Genomic DNA, 20,499 nt, shown 5'->3' on the forward strand with positions numbered 1-20,499 from the left:
ATAAAACATAGGAGGAAAGTGAAAGACAGCAAAAGAAGGAATATGGAAGTATCACACTAAATTTTTAAATATGTTTTTATAATATTGCATCAGGCCACATCACTAGGTAACCCAACAGGATTATTTTGGTACCTTCAAACAGATAATGGTTGTCTTGGTATTTGTCTTAATAGAATCAAGGTCAATGGCAATGATTTCTGGCACTGGCTTTGACCACAGTGTCACAGTCTGTCTCCCCCAGGTGGCAGTGTGGTCCAGAATAGCAGACACCACTTTCTCAGCTCTAAAGCTCCCAAAACAAAAACATCCCCTTTTATAAAGGAACCCTACCTTGCCTGATAGACAAATGTACTTACAGAAATCAATCGGTGTCACTAAAATCAAGATTAATTTCTTAAGTTAAAAAAAGAACAATTCGTTTCAGTCCAGTTTGAGTAAAGAATATGTATTCATTGAATTCGGCTACCTGTGTGATTCCACCCAACTCGAGCCCTGAATTTCCTCTTACAAAAAAACAGTTACTGAATACTTTCAACATTCCCCATGGTTTGATTTTTACAGTTCAGTTACCATGAGAAGCTTAATGTTAAACATTTTAGTATCAAAAGTTATTTGTTCTAAGATAGAAATCTTAAAAAAAAAAGGGGGGGGTGGGAGGTGGGGGGAGATGGTATATATCCCAGTGAGGTATCATACACCCAGAATTGAGACGCGATTCAAAAGGGTGTGACCCCAGTGCCACCACACACCACTCACTCGCTCCATTCGTACCCCGGGAATTACAGCAGACCACTGGCCATCTGCCTCTCCTTTCATGAGCAGATAGAAACAGCGACATTTTGTTTTGTGAATAAACTATTTGTTTAATTGTGGCAACAGTGATGTTAATAAAGATATTCAACCTAACTTTAAAGAATCAGAAATGAACAGAGATCAATTCTCACTGATCAGATTAGCAATAACAAAATATATTGGTGATTTAGTCCAAGGAGAAAGAGGAATTATCATACATCACTGGGATGTATTAGGAAATACCATAAATTGGTGTAAAAACTGTGGCATTTTTCTTCTGCAGACCAAAGGGCTGTTTTACTTTGTGCTCCATTTGTTGGTTTCCTCTCTTTCTAATGATGGAATCCACCATTCACTCTTCCAGTGACCAGTTTTAACTGATAAGATAAAGATAACCACTAACCAATGTTAACATTCTTCTGATTTTTGTCACTATTCTCAAAAGTCTAGTTTCTCAGTTAAAAGAAGGCTTGTTACTGATAAACATCTGCTCTTCCTCCATATGATAGTCTAATCTGGTCTAACCTTTGAGTCTCTACTTACACATGAAGTGTTCATTTAACTTTCGCGTCTCAGTTACTTTGTCTTCGCTGCTCAAGAGTATGTTCTCCTGCCCTCGATCTAACTCTCTGTCTGCAATCATTCTGAAAGCCTGAGGTTTCCAGAGATAATTCATCTCCTCATAAATATTTAAATAACTAATTCACAATAATTAAATCTAGTACTTTTTGAGTATCTCTTTTGAACTAGGCATAATGCCATCACCCCCAATTTCAGAGCTTTAAGAATATGCCAATGATCATAATGGTAGAATAGGTAGAAGAGACAGACCATAAGGCCAGCTACGGCCAAAGCACACGCTCCTTTGGCTCCACACCAGGGTCATTAAGTGCATAGCACACCACAGCCTCTACACAGATACGTTCTGGAAAAGCTAGGCATTAAAGAATTAAAGTATTACTTTATCATATGAGGTTATTTTAAGGATTCATGAAAAGATACAAAGTGCCGGTGGATAGTTAAATTCATCATAGAATGTTCCCTTACATTAAAAATAAACTGCAGCTCAATCGAGAAAAACATTTTTTAAAAAGTTTATAAGGTAAATTTGCAAATAAAAATATAATATTCCTATAAATTTGGTGATCTATAAATTAAAGAGCCAACCAAGTGTAATGTATGGACCTTGTCTGGACCTGATTTGAAAAAACTAGCAGTAAAAAGACACTTTGAGATCAGCAGTGGGGAATTTTTAATATGGGCCAAGTAATAGATATAATAAAGAATTAATTACTTTTAATTTATTAGTTGTGATAATAATACTGTGATTATTTTTTAAAGTCCTTATTTGTTAGAGATTAAAATTGAGGTGTTTATGGGTAAAATATAATTTCCTGAATTTACTTTAAAACACCTCAGGGAAACAAAAGTATGTTTGTAGGTAGGGGGCACAGAACAGAACCAATAACGAGCAAAATGTTAATAATTATTAAAGCTAGGTGATAACTACGTGGAGGCCTTACAATATTCTATTTTTTTAGTACATTTAAAAATTTCCATAATAAAAATGTCTGGATAAAATAAAAGGCAGTACTGCACTTTGTAAACTTTCTTTCTAGTGGAATTTTGGATAAGCATGTTGCAAAACTTAGTTGAAAGATAAACTGTAAATCCAACAACAATTTACTTCTCGATATTTCTAATGACTTAAACTTCTTTTAATGTTTTAAACTCTTACCATAATATTTGTTTATAAATCATCATTGTTTTTAATTAGTGGTGATTTTAAATTGAGTGTTTTTATTTTGCTTGCTGTGAAGCATGGGTGTGTATACATATATACATACACGTGTGTGTGTATATGTGTATATATATATATATATATATATATATATATATATATATACATATATATATATAGAGAGAGAGAGAGAGAGAGACAGAGAGGGATATGGATGGATAGAGAGATAGATGTGTATATATAATATGAAAATTACACAAAATGGAACTTCAGAGGCAAAAAGTGATTAGAGTCAAAACATCATATTCTATATGAATTCTCCAGAAGTTTTCCAAAGTAGTTGCAGTTACTAGTCTCCATTTGCTCCCTCCGGCAGATTACTCCCTTGTCAGGAAGCTTCAAATAAGAGTTTGATCAATGGAGGTCTCAGCCTGAGGTGATGAAGTGGAAGCAGATAATGGAGAGAGAGAAGGAAGGTCGGCTGGAGGCTGCGTCCCTCCAGAACCACAGGTACTGCCTGTGGCCCCGCCTCCTTAGCTCCAGTGCTTCCTGGGCTCCTGTAACGCTATTCTCTCCTCTTGTCCTCTCAGAAGCGGGAGTGGTCACGACTGGCTACTATTTATTGCTGGTTTCTTGGTGGCTCAAACTATTTCTTGGCTCTCTTAACCTTACCCACACCTCCTAATAGTCCCTCATTAAAATGTCTTAAATTGAACTGAGTAAAATTCTATTTCGTGCCAGAATTGACTGATGAAATAGTATAAGAAAACAGTGTTAACAAGCTCAGGTTACACATATACATATACATATACGTATACGTATATGTATATGTATATGTATATGTATATATGTATGTATATATACACACATATACATATATATTACAGATATACATATATTTTATTAAGAAGAGTCATTAACAAATATTATTAAGAATCCACTTAAATTTAAGGTTATAAAGAGGTTGAAAGTAAAAGAATGGGAATAGGTATAGCTGGAAACTACTAACAGAAAGAATGCTGATGTAGTTAAACTAATATTAAACAAAATAGACTTTATATCAGAAAACATTATTAAGGATCATAAGGAAAAGAGGAAAAATTCTCTACAAAGATATAGCAATAATAATCTTGTTTACAATTAATAACACAATCTTAAAATATGTAAAAAAATCAACAGAATTACAAGAAAAATTTAACAAATTGACAAACACAGAAGGGCAATTTAACAAATGTATCTCTATAATTGGTGGATTAAGAGAACAAAAATCCAACAGGATACAGAATAACAAAATTAACAAATTTAATATAATGGAAATTAATGAATTATATGTCCAACAGTTAGAGGATACATATTTCTTAAAACACTCATGGAACACTTACAAAAATGTACTAGACCACAAAGCAACAGCATCTGCTTTTGTCTCTAGAGATTAATTTGCATTTCCTAGAATTTTATGTAAATGGAAACATACTCTTTTGGCTGGGGCCTCTGTCACTCAGTATAATTGTTTTGGATGCATATCAATAATTCATTCTCTTTTATTGAAGAGTAGTATGCCAATGTCCACTCAACAGTTAATGGACATTGGATTTTTCCAGTTTTTGCCTATCAATCAAGCTGCTTTGGACGTTCATATACAGAAAAAAAAGAATTTGCATTATTTTTGAAGAAGTAATAAAACACAGCTACTTTAGAAGTGATCAATGCTTAAAAATATATAGAGGTCAACAATTAAATTCGCGAACTTTGTTGTAACGATGTTGCTAACCTTTTTTGATATCAGAGGGATTATTCATTATGACTTTGTACCAACTGGGCAAACAGTTAATCAGGTTTACTATTTGGAAGTGCTGACAAGGCTGCGTGAAAAAGTTAGATGAAAACCACCTGAACTTTTCGCCAACAATTCATGGCTCTTGCATCACGACAATGCACCAGCTCACACGGCACTGTCTGTGAGGGAGTTTTTAGCCAGTAAACAAATAACTGTATTGGAACACTCTCCCTACTCACCTGATCTGGCCCCCAGTGACTTCTTTCTTTACCTGGAGATAAAGGAAATATTGAAAGGAAGACATTTTGATGACATTCAGGACATCAAGGGTAATACGACGACAGCTCTGATGGCCATTCCAGAAAAAGAGTTCCAAAATTACTTTGAAGGGTGGAGTAGGCACTGGCATTGGTGCATAGCTTCCCAAGGGGTGTACTTCGAAGGTGACTGTAGTGATATCCAGCAATGAGGTATGTAGCATTTTTCCTAGGATGAGTTCGCGAACTTAATTGTTAGACCTCGAATTTGACATACAAAGTTGTATAAGTTTAAAGTATACAGTGTGCTGATTAGATATATGTGTATATTTTGAAATGATTACCACAATAAGGTTAGTTAACACATCCATCACCATACATAGTTACCACGTGTGGTGAGAGCATTTAAAATCTACTCTCTTAGCAACTTTCAAGCAAACAAGATAGTCTTGTTAACAATAGTCACCACGTGTACATTAGATACCAGAATGCATTCATTTCATAACTACAAGCTTGTACCTTCTGACCAACATCTCCCTATTTCTCTCAACCCCTAGCTACTACTAATCAGTGGTTTTAGATTCCACATGTAAGTGAGATCATACAGTATTTGTCTTTCCTTGTCGGACTTATGTCATTTAGCATAATGCCATCAAGATTCATCCATGTTACCACAAATGGTAGCATTTCCTTCTTTTTTATGGCTGATTAACATTGCATTTTACACACACACACACCCCACATCATATTTCTTTGTCTATTCATCCATCAATGGACATTTAGGTAGTTTCCATGCCTTGGCTACCATGAATAACAATGAAATGAACATGGAGGTGCAGACATCTCTTCAAGATGGTGATATCATTTCCTTCAGATATATACCCAGAATTGCGATTGCTGTATCACATGGTAGTTCTATTTATTTTATTTTCTGAGGAAATGCCATACTGTTTTCTATAATGGCTGCACCAATATATCCTCCCACCAACAATGGGCTCCCTTTTCTCCACATCCTTGTCAGCATTTGTTGTCTCTGGTCTTTTCGATAATAGCCTTTCTAACAGGTGTGAAGTGATAGCGCATTGTGATTTTGAATTTTAATCTCCCTGATGATGGGTGATATTGACCACCTTTTCATGTACCTGTTGACTTTTGTATGTCTTCTTTGGACAAATGACTATTCAGGTCCTTTGCTCATTGTTTAATTGGATTATTTGTTTTTTTCCTATTGAGTTGTATGAATTCCTTATATATTTTAGATATTAACCCCTTAATGGATATATGGCTTACGAATATTTTCTCCCATTCACTAGATCACTTTTTCATTTTGTTGATGGTTTCCTTTGCTGTGCAGAAGCTTTTCATTTTGTTGTAGTCCCACTTGTTTGTTTTTGCTTTTGTTTTGTGTGTGCAAAATGTATAGCTATTGATTACACATCAATAACACTTCTGACACAGCCAAGTCTCTCTCTAGACTCATAAGGTCCTCACTGCTTGGGAAGAGGGAAAACAATGACATTATCCTACAACACAAATTGACACTATTTAAAATGTCAAGAATTAATTTCACGTTAGATGACTCAGGCTGTATATAATTAATATGTAAATTTTTGTAACATTTCTTCTAGGTTTTTTTATACCCATACTTCAAGGTTCACTCATACTTTTACCTAATTATCCTATTTTATTAACTTGAGATAATAAGAATGGTGTTTTATACTCTAATATTAAAATAATTTAACAAAGAATTTTCTTGAAGCAAAACCTCCAGGTGTTTCAATATTTTTGTTCACTGATGTAAAAATTCAATCTATATTCAGCCAAACAAGCAAATATTACAACACTATAAAAGCAGTATATCTAAATGGGCAATATAACAAAAATCCTTCAATTTTAGGAGAGAAAATAAAAGAATCACCAAGTGATACTTTTAAAGAATAACATTACTTCAAAATGATCTCTTATACTTTTTAAAAAAGGTTTAAATACCACAAAGTCTTCTCTTCCTCCATGCAAACAGACAATTGAAACACATTGTTCCACCAGGATTTCCAGAATGAAATACAGTTTATTTCAGAACACCATTTATACAAAAAGTATTAACTAAAGATGAAAGTAACAATGACAGCGTGCAATGGTAAGCCTGATAATTCATTCAGTGACAGGCATCTTACATCTCATCAGATGTGAATGAATACATGGCAGATAGCAAACCTTGTCATTCATTCGTATACTAAAAATTTCATATATTAATAAGTTTGTAAATATTTTAAACCATGTATATCCACAGGTACATATATCAAGACAAATACATATGAGGTGTGACAATTAAGTTCGCAAACTCATCCTAGAAAAAGTGCTCCATACCTCATTGTTGAATATCACTACAGTCACATTCGAAGTACTCCCCTTGGGAAGCTATGCACTGACACCAGCGCCTAATCGACGCTTCAAAGCAATTTTCGAACTCTTTTTCTGGAATGGCCATCAGAGCTGTTGTCACATTACCCTTGATGTCCTGAATGTCATCAAAATGTCTTTCTTTCAATATTTCCTTTAGCTTCAGGTAAAGAAAGAAGTCATTGGGGGCCAGACCAAGTGAGTAGGGAGGGTGTTCCAATACAGCTATTTGTTTACTGGTTAAAAACTCCCTCACAGACAGTGCCGTGTGAGCTGGTGCATTGTCCTGATGCAAGAGCCATGAATTGGTGGTGAAAGGTTCAGGTCGTCTAACTTTTTCACGCAGCCTTGTCAGCACTTCCAAATAGTAAACTTGGTTAACTGTTTGTCCAATTGGTACAAATTCATAATGAAAAATCCCTCTGATATCAAAAAAGGTTAGCAACCTCAGTGTAACAAGTTCGCAAACTTAATTGTCTTACCTCTTGCATATGTGTGTGTGTGTGTGTGTGTGTGTGTGTGTGTGTGCGCGCGCGCACGAGCAATAATTTAATAAATACCTAAGTAACGTATCTAACTCTGAGCTTGGTAGAGCACAGTTTCAAAAATTTCACACATGGTTATTTATCATCTTTGAAAACTAGACAAGAGGATGATTTAGCAAAAATGTTAACTATTAAAAAGAACAACTGAAGGACTATAACCACAAAGAACAATTTGGCTACATATCTCAGGGAAGCAAAACAAAACACAGGACACAGTTCCAAAGCGAGGTGACACTTGTGCTGCAAAATTGAAACCCCCTTCTTTGCATTAACAAGAGGATAGGTAGACTGGCAGCCAGACTAGCACAGGGGCCAGACAGGCTGTAAGGAGTAGCGAGGAGGCAAGGCTCACAGACAAACCCGAAACGGGCGAAGGGGAGAGAGGCCAGCGCAGGAGTGAAAGACCGTGTACCGTTAGCTACCCTGCTATGCTATTTCTTTTGACTCAGGAAATATAACCAAAGGAAAGAAATTACACATAAAATGGTGTCATAAAGAGGACAGATGTTAGTCTAGTACATTACTCTTTGCAAATAGCAGCTCAGGAAAAAATGTTCCTCATTGAATAATGAGTAGTGATTTTAAAAAAATCAATGCTACAAATATAGGAGGCTATGGCAAGAAACATGAAGAAATTAAATGTGAACTGACAAGTCAGAGAAGTAAAGGAAAAATAAACATCGCTGAAATGAAGACCCAATGAAAGCTGAAGAGAGAACAGGCACTGCTAAAAATATACGCATAGGAGAGGATTAAATGGAAATTTTCAAAGGGAATGAAGAAAAGCCAAAGGAATTTTAGAGAAAAAATAAATTAAGAAAGAAAAAGACAGAAAATACACATAATGTAGATGACAGACGAAGATGAATCAACAAACATAAGCATACTTGATGTAAAAAATAAAGGAACTGAAAAATTGTTCTGAATGTAATTCAAGAAAAGTTTCCAGAAATAAAAGAAAAATGTAAACTATAGGTTAAAATAATATAGAATATCCAGGAAAGAGACATATAAGCATCAACACCAAGACATATTCTAGTACTGGACTGCCAAAATGGATAAGGAGACAAAATTAATCACCTCTAACAAGATAAAAAAATCAGGCGGCCCTCAGCCTCGTCCATAGCAAACAGTGGAGCAATGCCTATAACGTGAGCCAGAAAAGAAGGTGGGATTTCTTACCCAACCAATTTGTCATTTGGCGTAAACTCAGTGAAAAGATATTAAAAATGCAAGAAATCGGGGAACTGACTTCCCATTAAATGCCTGTCTAAAAAACGTTGAGAAGACAACTTCAACCAAAGAACACTGTGCAGAAACAAAATGGACTGGAAGGAAATGATTTAGTTGTTTCAATAATCTGGGTACAGTAAAGAATAACAGTTACAGAAAATGGCAACACAGAAATGACATACCTTGTAAGACTAAGGAGGCAAAATAAGGCAAAAATCGTTTAAATTAATAAAGAAAATAATATAAATATTTTATGAAAACAAATTATAAATATTTTTAAAGATACATCAAGAAAAGACTATCAAGAAAAATAGTTTAACCAATTAATACAATATGCTGAAAAAGGACAGAAAGGGAGAAAAAGGCAATGTACCAAACATCACCACATATAATTGGGAGTTATTAAACACTGCCTATTAAATAGAGAATGCACTATACTATATAAAGCTACAAATTATAAAGATTATCAATGGATTCAAACTCCAAACTTTTCAAATTACTAAAAGTGCATACTAAACATGAAGAACACTTGGATTGCATAGTGATATATTTAGTGAATCACCTATTGATCATAGAGTAACATAGTTTTACGGACAGAAACCAAAATACATTCTATGATGACAGAATTAAGACCAAATGTAGCTCAAATGTTAATGAATGAAAGTGAGATTAACACTAATTAAGAGAAAAGAGAAACTGAATCACAAAGTGAAATCCAACTTTGTAACTTAAAAACTCACTGAACGGAAGTGTCTCAAAAATGTTGAAAATAGAAAAATGGTTAAAGGTATGCTAGGAGAATATAGTCAGAAAGAAATAGTTGTTGGGATAGTAATCACACAAGATTAGATTCAGAGTACAAAAGACAAGAATTCAATAATTTTATAAGAGTGTTTTATAATATAATGATAAAGACTATAATCCCAAATGAATGAAAATTTCACAGGAAGATTTCTGCTCCCAGGGGTATCTTGGTTTGGGTATTCTGAAAACCCTTCCCTTTGCGAACACCTAGATATGCTAAAGGAGACAAAATACTATCTTTTGAAATGTAGAGCTTCTCTGAAGAAAATTAAGAAAGATGTACAATGGCCAGAAACAAAAGAGAAAGTCAAACCCAGAGTGATAGGTGAGTAATAAAGCCACAGGACACAACTGAAGGTGTCTGAAAACATCACTGAAAGAGAACCTTAAGACTCAACAGCCAAGCAGAGCAATGGAATAGGTCTTAGATCTACACAAAGTGGACAGTGGAAATAAGACACCTAAACGAAACTTGAGTCTACAAAAGCCACAAACTAAATGAAGATGGAAAAGGGGTGTCAATAGAAAAAGAGATATATGGCAAAAGGAAACCACTGGGAAATAGATTTATACATATATGGCCAATTGCTTTTGCACAAGAGCACCAAGGTAATTTATGGAAAAGGACAGACTTTTGTACATATGGTGGTGGAATAAATGGATATCAGTATGAAAGAAAACTGAACTCAGAACTCGTATCTCACCCCATACACAAAAATTGTTTTGATATGAATCTTGTATCAAAAAATAAAAGCTAAAACTATAAGGCTTTAAGTACAAAATGTAGGAGACTATATTGGGGTAGAAAAACTTCTTGGTGACAACATAGGAGGCATTAGCCATGTAGGAAAAACTTGATAAATTAGGCTTTATCAAAAGTAAAAATTTCTGTTCATCAAAGAATACCATAAAGAAAATTAAAAAGCAAGCTACAGACTGGGAAAAAATATTCATAATACATATATCTGGCAAAGGTCTTATACACAGAATATGGAAAGAACTCCTTCAAATTAATAATAAAAAGACAAACAACAATTAAAATGAGCAAAACATTAATATACACTATATACAATATGTACAAATATATAACACTATATATGTATATATGTATATACATATATATACACACACATATATATGTATATATATCCAAAAAGCACAAGGAAAGATGTCAACATCATTAGACATTAGGGAAATATTATACAAATTAAAATACAGCTGCCCCTTGAAGCTCCATTCATTCTAAATGTCTAAAATGACGAAAGCTGACAATATCAAATGGTGCAAAGATGTGGAGCATCTAGAACTCTCATACTGCATACTGTTGTTCAGTTTTCATACAAAGTTAAACAGACACTTACCCTAAAACCTAGGAAGCAAATTGAAAACATGTCCACAAAGACTTGTCCAAGAATGTTAATGCTCTTTGTTCATGAGAGCCCTAAACTAGAACCACCCCAAATGTCCATCAGTGAATGAATGAAAAAATAACTGTTCTATATTCAGAGATCAAAACAACATATGTGAATCTCAAAAACATCTTGAGTAAGTGAAGTCAGACACATACAAACCGCATGGTTCTGTTTGTAACAAGTTCCAAAATAGACAAAAGTAAGATATGCTACAGTACAGAATTATAATCCACTGAAAATAATAGGAATCCATGAGTCCATCCTGAGGATGGATGATGGATGGATGGATGGATGGATGGATGGATGGATGGATGGATGGATACAGACGGGAGGGGAGAAGAGTCTGATTGTTGGGGAAGAAGGGAAGGCTCTTCCTTACAGTAGAATGCCAACTAATAAATCGTTTTACAACTGTCAACTCTTTTGAACAAGAATTATCTATGGATGTTAAATCCAAGAGGGAAAATTGGATAAGGAGAAGCATATTTGCATGGTCTCAACCTCTTATGTTAGTTCCTTGTTAAATAGGAAACAATTGTGAAGGGAAAAATATAACTGTGTGGTACAGAAACCACAAGACTTTGACTAGCAATCACAGTTAGTATTACCAGTAAGTGGCTGATAGATACAGCACGCTTTTAAAAGCAATATCCTAAGAAGGACAGAACCTAGATCTCACTTACGTACTAATCCAGAAAGGAATGCATAATCTAAATCCTGTCACGACAAAACATTAAAAAAAATTAAGACACATTCTATAAAATAAAAATAAGTACCTGTGTCATGAAAGGCTAAGTATCTCTCCTACATTAAAGGAAAGAAAGAAATATCACTAAATGCAATAAGTGATCCTGGACTGGTTCTTGTGCTAAAAAAACAAAATTTGCTTAAAAGTATATTATTGGTACAATTGACAACATATATGTAGACTAAAGTATTGTATAGAAGTTAAATTTTCTGAATTTGATAATTGTATTGTGGCTATGATATAGAATATCTTTGTTCTTAAAAAATACATACTATCCTGAAATATTGTAGGTTAAGGGAGCATGACATAATGCAACCTACTCTCAAATGGTTTCAAAAAAATAAATATTAATGAGTGTGTGTGCATGTTTGTGTGTGTGCGTGTGGAGAGAGAGAGAGGGAAAGAGAATAATAAAATAATAAAGGAAAAGTGACAAAATGTTAAAAAGTGATATAGGTAAAAGGTATATGCAAGTTATTTCTACACTTTTAAAAATAATGTTTCTATAAGTTGGAAATATTTCAAAATAAACAGTTAAAAAATAAAGAGAACATCAAGTAACTATAAAAAAATACATTCTGGTGATAGAAGTCAGATCAGAGGTTGCCTAACTCAGGGGAACAGAGTTGATCATAAAGAGGCCTATTCCGGGTGATGAAAGTGTACTGTCTCTTGCCTGAGGTGTGTAAAAAACACAAGCATATACATATGTCAGAATTCATTGAACTGCACCTAAAACCTGTGCATTTTATTAAATTTAATCATACCTAAAATTTTTAAAAAGTCAATAAGTAAACTTAAAGTTTAGCGTGAGTGAAAATATATAATAAAAATTCATAATCATAAGCCTACCTGAAAATGAATTTGAGGTTTTAAATATCAACTGCGTGTGTGGCCTGGAAAACCCTAAACTAAGAACTTAATTTTGCAAACTCCCCCAAAACAATTTACCCACTTTTTAAGTTTCTTCAAGATGCTCAGAGATTAAGATTACCTTTTTTTTTTTTTAATTTATTTTTAAAATTTATTGGGGTGACAATTGTTAGTAAAATTACATAGATTTTAAGTGTACAATTCTGTATTACATCATCTATAAATCCCATTGTGTGTTCACCACCCAGAGTCAGTTCTCCTTCCATCACCATATATTTGATCCCCCTTACTCTTGTCTCCCACCCCCCACCCCTCTTACCCTCTGAGATTACCTATTTTTTTAAATAAAATTTTTAAAAATCAGAAAATACACTGGGAAATGAACCATTACATCAACAACAACAACAAAAAGCAAAATTAGCTTCCCAAGTACTTCAGATATGTAAAATAAGTATGTTGTAAATATTTACAGAAATAAGAGATGGATTTAAAACATGGCAAGAAACAAGATACTATCAACATAACCAGGCAGACAGGAACTGGATATTCTAGGACTTAAAAATATACTATCTGACATCAGAAACAGAAAATAAAATGTTCCTATGCTCCAATTACAAGAAAGGAAAGGACTGACTGTTCTGTGACATTAGTCAGCTAATTCCTAAACTATACTCTGAAATTCACCAAATCCTTAAACACTCCAGCGTTTTAAAGTCTCCAGACTTCCCCAAAGCCGGAAACAATACCAACTTTTTGCTTTGTTTAAAGAGCCTGTGTCTAACAAGCACAGTTCTCCCTTGCTTGGCAAGTAATAAATTCAGCTTTTTTGTTTCAGTCATATTAGAAGGGTTTTCGTTTCAGGTATTTTGAATAGTGGTCTGTTCCTTAAGAGAATTCAATAGTTTAATTTAACATCAAAAGATAGGATTAGTAAATAACAATATTGGTAAGCAAAAAATATCCAACTGAAGCACAGAAATTTTAAAAATTAAGAAAATATGGAAAACAAGAGATACTGGGACAAGTAAAGGTCTAAAATAGTTATAACTGGAGACCAAAAAGAAGAATGGGGCAAAACAATATTTGAAGACACAGCAGCTAGTAATTTTCCAGAACTGATGAATGACATCAACCTACAGGTTAAGAACCATGAATTCAAAGAAAACCACACGTAGACCCATCGTAATAAAACTGTTGAAGAGCCAAACTAAGATAAAACCTTAAAAACAGCCAGAGAGGGGAAAAGACAAGTATTAATAGCATTAAAAATATTAAATACTTAGGAATAAATACAATGATATATGTGAAATAACTATACACTGAAAACCATAAAATCTTATTGAAAAAATAAACAAATAAGAGTAAGAATAACTCAGATGAAAATAAACGGAGAGCAATTAAATAATTCACATTCATGGATTAAAATAGTCTATATTATAAAGATATCAATTCTTCCCAAACTGATCTATAAATGCAAAACAATCCCATTCACAATCCCACCAATTGTTTCGTGAAAATCGATGAGTTCTACAATTTACGGGCAATGCAAAGAGCCATCAATAGCCAAGAAAGAACAAAACTGGAAGATTATGCTACCTTATACCAAAATATCTATTATAAAGTTATGATAATTAAGAAATATGGTACTAACACAAAGATTTGCATTCAGAAAAACAGAACAAATAATCTGTATATACCTGCACTGTCTCATATGGTAGCCACTAGACATGTGACTATTTAAATTTAATTAAAATTAGTTAAAATTAAAAACTCAGTCCTTAGTTACACTGTCCACATTTCAAGAACTCAGTAGCCACATGTAACTAATAACTACTAAATTAAACAGTCCATATACAAACATTTCCCACATGGCAGAAAGTTCCATTAGAGAGCATTTATCTAGAAAGACACACATAAGATTACTTGATTTATAACAAAGGCGACACACTCTAATGCAGGGGGGAAAGTTGGTCTTTTCAATAAACTGAGATGGATCAATCAAACACGTATATACAAAATTAAATAATCAATAAACCCTGACCCCTACCTCATACCATATAAAAAAATCAATTCCAAGTGGATTGCAGATTTAAATGGAAAAAAAAAAAAAGTTTTTAAACGAAAATAGAAAATTATCTTCACAACCTATAGTAAACAAACATTTTTAATATAGAAAGCAAAAAATGCCAGCTATAAACAACAATACTGGTAAAGAGTATTTAAGATGACATTAAAATTGAGAACTTTTGCTTATCAAAAGACATCATTAAAAGAGAGAAAAGGCTATATAGCCTGAGCAAAATTATTTGCAACACATCTCCTTATCAAAATATAAATCTGACAAAAGACTCCTACAAAACAATAAGAAAAAGGCAGACAACCCAGTAGAAAAATAGGTAAGACGTTAAGCAGTCACTTAACAAAAGAGGATCTCCAAATGACTAATAAGCATATGAAAAGATGTTAAACTTCATTTGTCATCTGAAAAATTAAATGAAAACCTCAATGAATATCACTATATACCTACCAGAATATCTAAAATGAAATTAAGTATAGACAATATGAAGTGCTGTAAGGGTGTGGTATAACTGGAACTCATACACTGTTGGTACAAGTATAAATTGGTACAACCACTTTTTAAAATATTTTGCCGAGTTAGGGGTTGAACTGTGTCCCCTCCAAAATTCATATGTTGAAGTACTAATAGTCAGGACCTCAAAAAATGACCTAATTTGGAAATAGGGTCATTGCAGATGTAATTACTAGTTAAAATTAGGTTATTAGGGTGGGCCCTAATCCAATATAACTGATGTCCTTTTAAAAAGGGAAAATTTTGACAGGAATAGAGGAAAAATGAGGTGAAAAATCACTGGAAGAAGACAGCCATCTACAAGCCAAGGAGAGACATTTGGGACAGATCCTTTCCTCACAGTCCTGTAAAGAAATCAACCCTGCCAACACCTTGATTTTGGATTTCTAGCTCTAGAACTGTGAGACAAGAAATTTCCGGTGTTTAAGCCATCTAGTTGTTGTGGTACTTCGTTAAGACAGTCCTGACAAACTAATGAAGGCAGTAGCTACTTTGTGGAATATGTGCATATTTTACGACCCAACAATTTCTCTTCTTGGTATGTGCCCAACAGGAATGTGTATGCATATTCACCGAAAGATTTGTATGTTCATAGCATTGTTTTTCTAAGAGCCCCAAACTAGAAATAACCCAAATGCTCATCAACGATAGTGTCAATGAATAAATTATGGTATATTTACACAGTGAAATTTTATATGCCAATGAGAATGAACCAACTACAGCCACATGCAACAATATAGAAGGTTCTCACAACGATGTTGAGTGAAAGAAGTCAAACACACAAGAGTATATATGGATGATTATAATCATACAGTTGAATATGTAAAGGTAATCTATTGTGTTAGAAGGCAGGACAGCAGTCATCTTTGGAGAGGAGGGAGGGAGTGGTGATTGGGAGCTGGCAAGAGGAAGCTTTCTGGGATACTGGTAGTGTCATTCTATTTCTTGATCTTGGTGATGGCTATACTGTGAAAATTCTTCAAGTTGTACACTTAAGATCTACACACTTTTTTTAGGTATGTTACACATCATTTAAAAATGTTGTTTAAAAACTGAATAGGTGAGTTAACCAGCAGATTAGAACTGAATCATGAACGATAAGGGAGATCTTTAAAAACAGCTATAATGTAGCACAGACACAGAAAATATGAGACATTAATGGGAGCATAGGATAGAGTGAAGAGGTCAAGTATAAGTCTAACTGGAATTGCAGAAGAAGATAATAAAGAGAATGGCTAAGAATCAGTATTTGAAGATGTAATAGCTGGGAATTTTCCAGAATCAATATGACATAAATCCCAGATTTAAAATACACAATAATCCCAAACAGGAAAAATTTTAAAACAATAAAAATAATACTGAATAAATTGTAGTGAAATTGCAGAACTCCAAAGACAAAGAGAAAAATTTTAATATCAGATACAGATAAAAGAAATTATCTAAAAAGGAATGAAAATTAGACTGATTCTTTTCTGGGGTGTTTTTGGATTTGGGGGAGAAAATTTTCAAACTCATATAAAAGCCAAAAGAATGATACAATGAACACTCACTTACACCACTCACCAGATTCACACCACTAACATTTTGGCGGACCCACTCAAAGTTTCTCTAGAGATACACGTCCTACCCTTTTGTGAAAAGGTAGCAAGAAAGTAGGCAGCAGATAGCAGAGTTCTTCATTCCAAAATTCTTTATCATGCATTTCCCAAGAACAAGAACATTCTTTTAAACTACAACACCATTACCTCATCTAACATAATCAAAAGTAATTCAATAACATCACTCTAATAGAGTCCGGATGAAATTTCCCCAGTTATCCCAAAAATGTCCTCTAACATTTATCTTTGTACTTATCCAGGACCTAATCAAAGTTTATGCATGACTTTCAGATGTTCTAGCTTTCATTTGAAGTTCTCTTTCAATTTAAAATATTCTTCCCACTTCCCTTGGTTTTTCATTACCCTGAATCATTCGAAGAGTTCAGGTCAATTGTCCTGAAAAAATGTCCGACATTTTGATCTGGTTTGACTGTTTCCTCACGAGTATTCGGTCAAGTGTTTCCAGGAAGAACACCACTAAGGAATGGTGTACTATGCACCACACTGCGTATAGCTGCCCCACGACTGGCATTACCAACATTAACCATTTTGTCATTTTTCTCTTTGTTATTAGTAAGTCATCCGGAGGGTAATATTCTCAGACTTGAGGGCACACTTTTTAATGGCAACTGCGGAGGCCATAAGACAACAGACTACAACTTTCAAAGTGCTAAGGAAAAAATGGTTACTAAAGGAGAACTGTATTGCCAACTAAAATATCACTCACAAATAAAGGCAAAATAACATCTATCCCAAAATTATTTCAGAATCCGATAAAAAGAAAATTAATGGGAAGACTATAAACACACACACACACACACACACACACACACACACACACACACACTCATACAAATGGTTTGCACAGAGCTTTGCTTTTTATACACTCACCAGGGATTTAACATTTCTGGCATGTTTTGAAAAAAGTACCTTACCTGCCATCTCTTTGGAGGGCAAAAGTGATGCCATCTTTCTGGAAAGGAAGCAGCTTTGCTCTTAGTTTGTCAGGCAAATAATCCAGCTGTCTATAAGATTCACTTGTCAAAGAAGAAATCTGAGGTGTAAGAGACTTTTTTAAGTTATGAACTCTAGACATGATGATCCTAAAAACAAAATCACAAAAGAGGAGGGGTAGGGGAAACACATATTACTAAATATATTAGAGAACTAAACATAAATAATATTAAAGTACTTATCAGGAGCCTTGATAAACTATCCACATAGAGATGAACTGGTTAAAGCATGTTCCCAGAATAAGCTATTAAGAAAATTCAGAGCACTGAGTCCAAAAGCAATTACTTAATGCACTCTCTAAAACCTCACCATCCTCTATTTCATTTGTATTTCTAACTGGGCCATACTATAGCCTTCCCCTTATTTTAATCAATAAATATATTACTGAAAAGTTATAAATCCACTACATTTTAACAAACTGAATAATTTTGATAGTAAGGGATGATTCTGCTATAGAAAGATGAATCCTTTTATAATTAATCCTTTTATACTTACATATTTTTATATCACACCAGATTTTCTAAGAATGGAGTAAAACTGCATTTTAAAACGACAAGATACAAAGACATCAACTCCAAATTTATAACAATATACTCAACATTATTAAATGAGATTGATTTTTAAATATTAAAATGAATTTTTGAATCCGTTGAACCCACAGTATAAACGCTGCTTGATTAGCGCCTTCCTCACCACTGGGTTTCCACAGATGTAATTTTAATTTTCAACCACATAAAAATTTCACATATCTGTAAATTCTTAGAACTCTACAAGAAAAAGTCCTATTAAATCACTAAACTATAAAGCTTCTCTAATCATAATACTTTGTATTTAGATTGCAGCTTTCATCTATTTATACATAGCTTCATTCCATCTTTAAAACAAATTTGCTTTTTGCTCAAAGGCTACTCTCAGAGTTATAAAACTTTAGCTCCCCCTTGACCCTCAAAAAGTCATCAACTTCTGTGTCCAATGTCTAAGAACCTTAAATATTCAACAAGTATTTATTAATAACAAATAGATAGTACATGCCACAATCTAGAGCAGCAAGGACCACACCTTCACAGAGCTTACACTGTTGAGAAGGAGACTAATAATAAACAAACAAATGAACAAGGTGATTAATTACAGTAGAGACAAATATTATGAACTTCTGAGGGCAAGGGCCACGTTAGGTAGGGCGACAGTCTGACGTATGTGAAAGAGCCAACCAGGCTCAACATTGAGAAGGGCGTTCCCGGGAGACAGGAGGAGCAAAGGCCCTGAATTGAGAAAGAGCTCGTGTTTTCTAGCAACAGAAAGGAGGCCAACGTAGCTGAGTCAAGAGAAAGAATGGTATGAGATGAAGCTATTGAGATAAGCAAGAGTCAAGTCATACAAGGCCTTGATAAGGACTTGGATTCTATTTTAAGAATGAAGGGAAGCCAATGGAGCTGTGCTATCCAACATACTACCCTGTTTCCCCAAATATAAGACCTAGCTGAACAATCAGCTCTACTGCATCTTTTGGAGCAAACATTAATTTAAGACCTGGTGTTATATTACTATAATATATAACATAAGACCCAGTCTGATTTTACTATAAGACCAGGTCTTATATTAATTTTTGCTCCAAAGGATGCATTAGAGCTGACTGTCTGGCTAGGTCTTATTTTCGGGGAAACACAGAATGAGCTAGATGTGGCAATTTCAATTTAATTAAAATTTAAAATTCAGCTCCTCAGTTGCATCCACCACGTTTCAAGTGCTCAAAGTCCACATATGGCTAGTGGCTATCATACTGAACCGTGCAGATAGAAAACACTTCCATCTACACTGAAAGTGTCTTGGACAGCTCTTACTGGAGAGTTTCAAGCGGGGGAGTGACACAGTCTGACTTACATTTCAAAAACTGCCGGTGGAGGACAAAGGCTATAAATAGAAAGGCAAAGAATACAACTCCTATGGGACACGGCCAGTCCACAAAACCTCCACTGCTTCAGTAGGCAACTGGATTTAGAAATGATTTACGACTCAGCCCCGTCTGATAAGGTCCTCACCAATGAGTGGGTATTCCTAGTAATAACAACACTGAGGAAAGAATAGAGAATGGTTCAAAACAGAGAAAGCAAGAAAACAAGAAACCTTATCAGGCTGCAATAGACAAGGCAAGAATCATCTTTGGCAATGGACCTGGAGTGACTGGGGAAATGTATCAGAGGTAAAGCCAAAAGGACTTGTGGACGGCGTCCATGTGGAGAATGAGGGAAATGTGAAAGCAAGATGTACATTTAGAGGGATTGAGCTGATGCAATTTACTGAGATGTTAAAGACTAAGGAAGAAATGGATTTGGGACAAAAAAATCAATAGGTCTTCTAGAAATATGTATATAAAGTTAGAGTTGGCTATAAAATATGAAATGGAAATGCCAAATAGGCTCAGAAATACGTATGTCTGGAACTCTAGGGAGAGAATGATGCTAGATACATGTCATTTGGGAGTCAACATAGGATGATGAATCTATATTATACCATTCTTTGAGGCCACCTAACATCTGGGACCTCTGCCATGCTTAGGAATTCCCTCACAGTACAAATGTGAGTGGGAATCAGACATCACCTCCCAATAAAAAACCTGGAAATTGCAGTTTCCTGTGTTGCCAGCCTGCCTTGTTGGGTTTGCTAATCAGATATACTCATTTTGGACTTCAATCTAGAAATTCAAAACTCAAAGGA

The 20,499-nt window shown here is 34.4% G+C and overlaps 1 protein-coding gene across 4 annotated transcripts in view; it reads right to left on the reverse strand.

Annotated features, from left to right (window-relative positions):
• Positions 1–20,499, reverse strand: part of ZRANB3 (zinc finger RANBP2-type containing 3) — a 186,212-nt gene that overhangs the window by 151,521 nt on the left and 14,192 nt on the right. For 3 of the 4 annotated variants that reach the window (XM_088793743.1, XM_088793744.1, XM_088793742.1), the window contains exon 2: positions 17,706–17,873. In XM_088793743.1, the coding sequence (XP_088649869.1) occupies positions 17,706–17,866 (161 nt within the window). In that variant the 5' untranslated portion in view covers positions 17,867–17,873. Of the gene's footprint in view, positions 1–17,705; positions 17,874–20,499 lie in introns of those variants that run through there. The other variant, XM_088793745.1, reaches the window with a different exon arrangement.

This window comes from Rhinolophus sinicus, chromosome 17 (genome assembly GCF_057876585.1).
Source record: "Rhinolophus sinicus isolate RSI-liver-muscle chromosome 17, RSI-T2T, whole genome shotgun sequence".
Taxonomy (NCBI): Eukaryota; Metazoa; Chordata; class Mammalia; order Chiroptera; family Rhinolophidae; genus Rhinolophus; species Rhinolophus sinicus.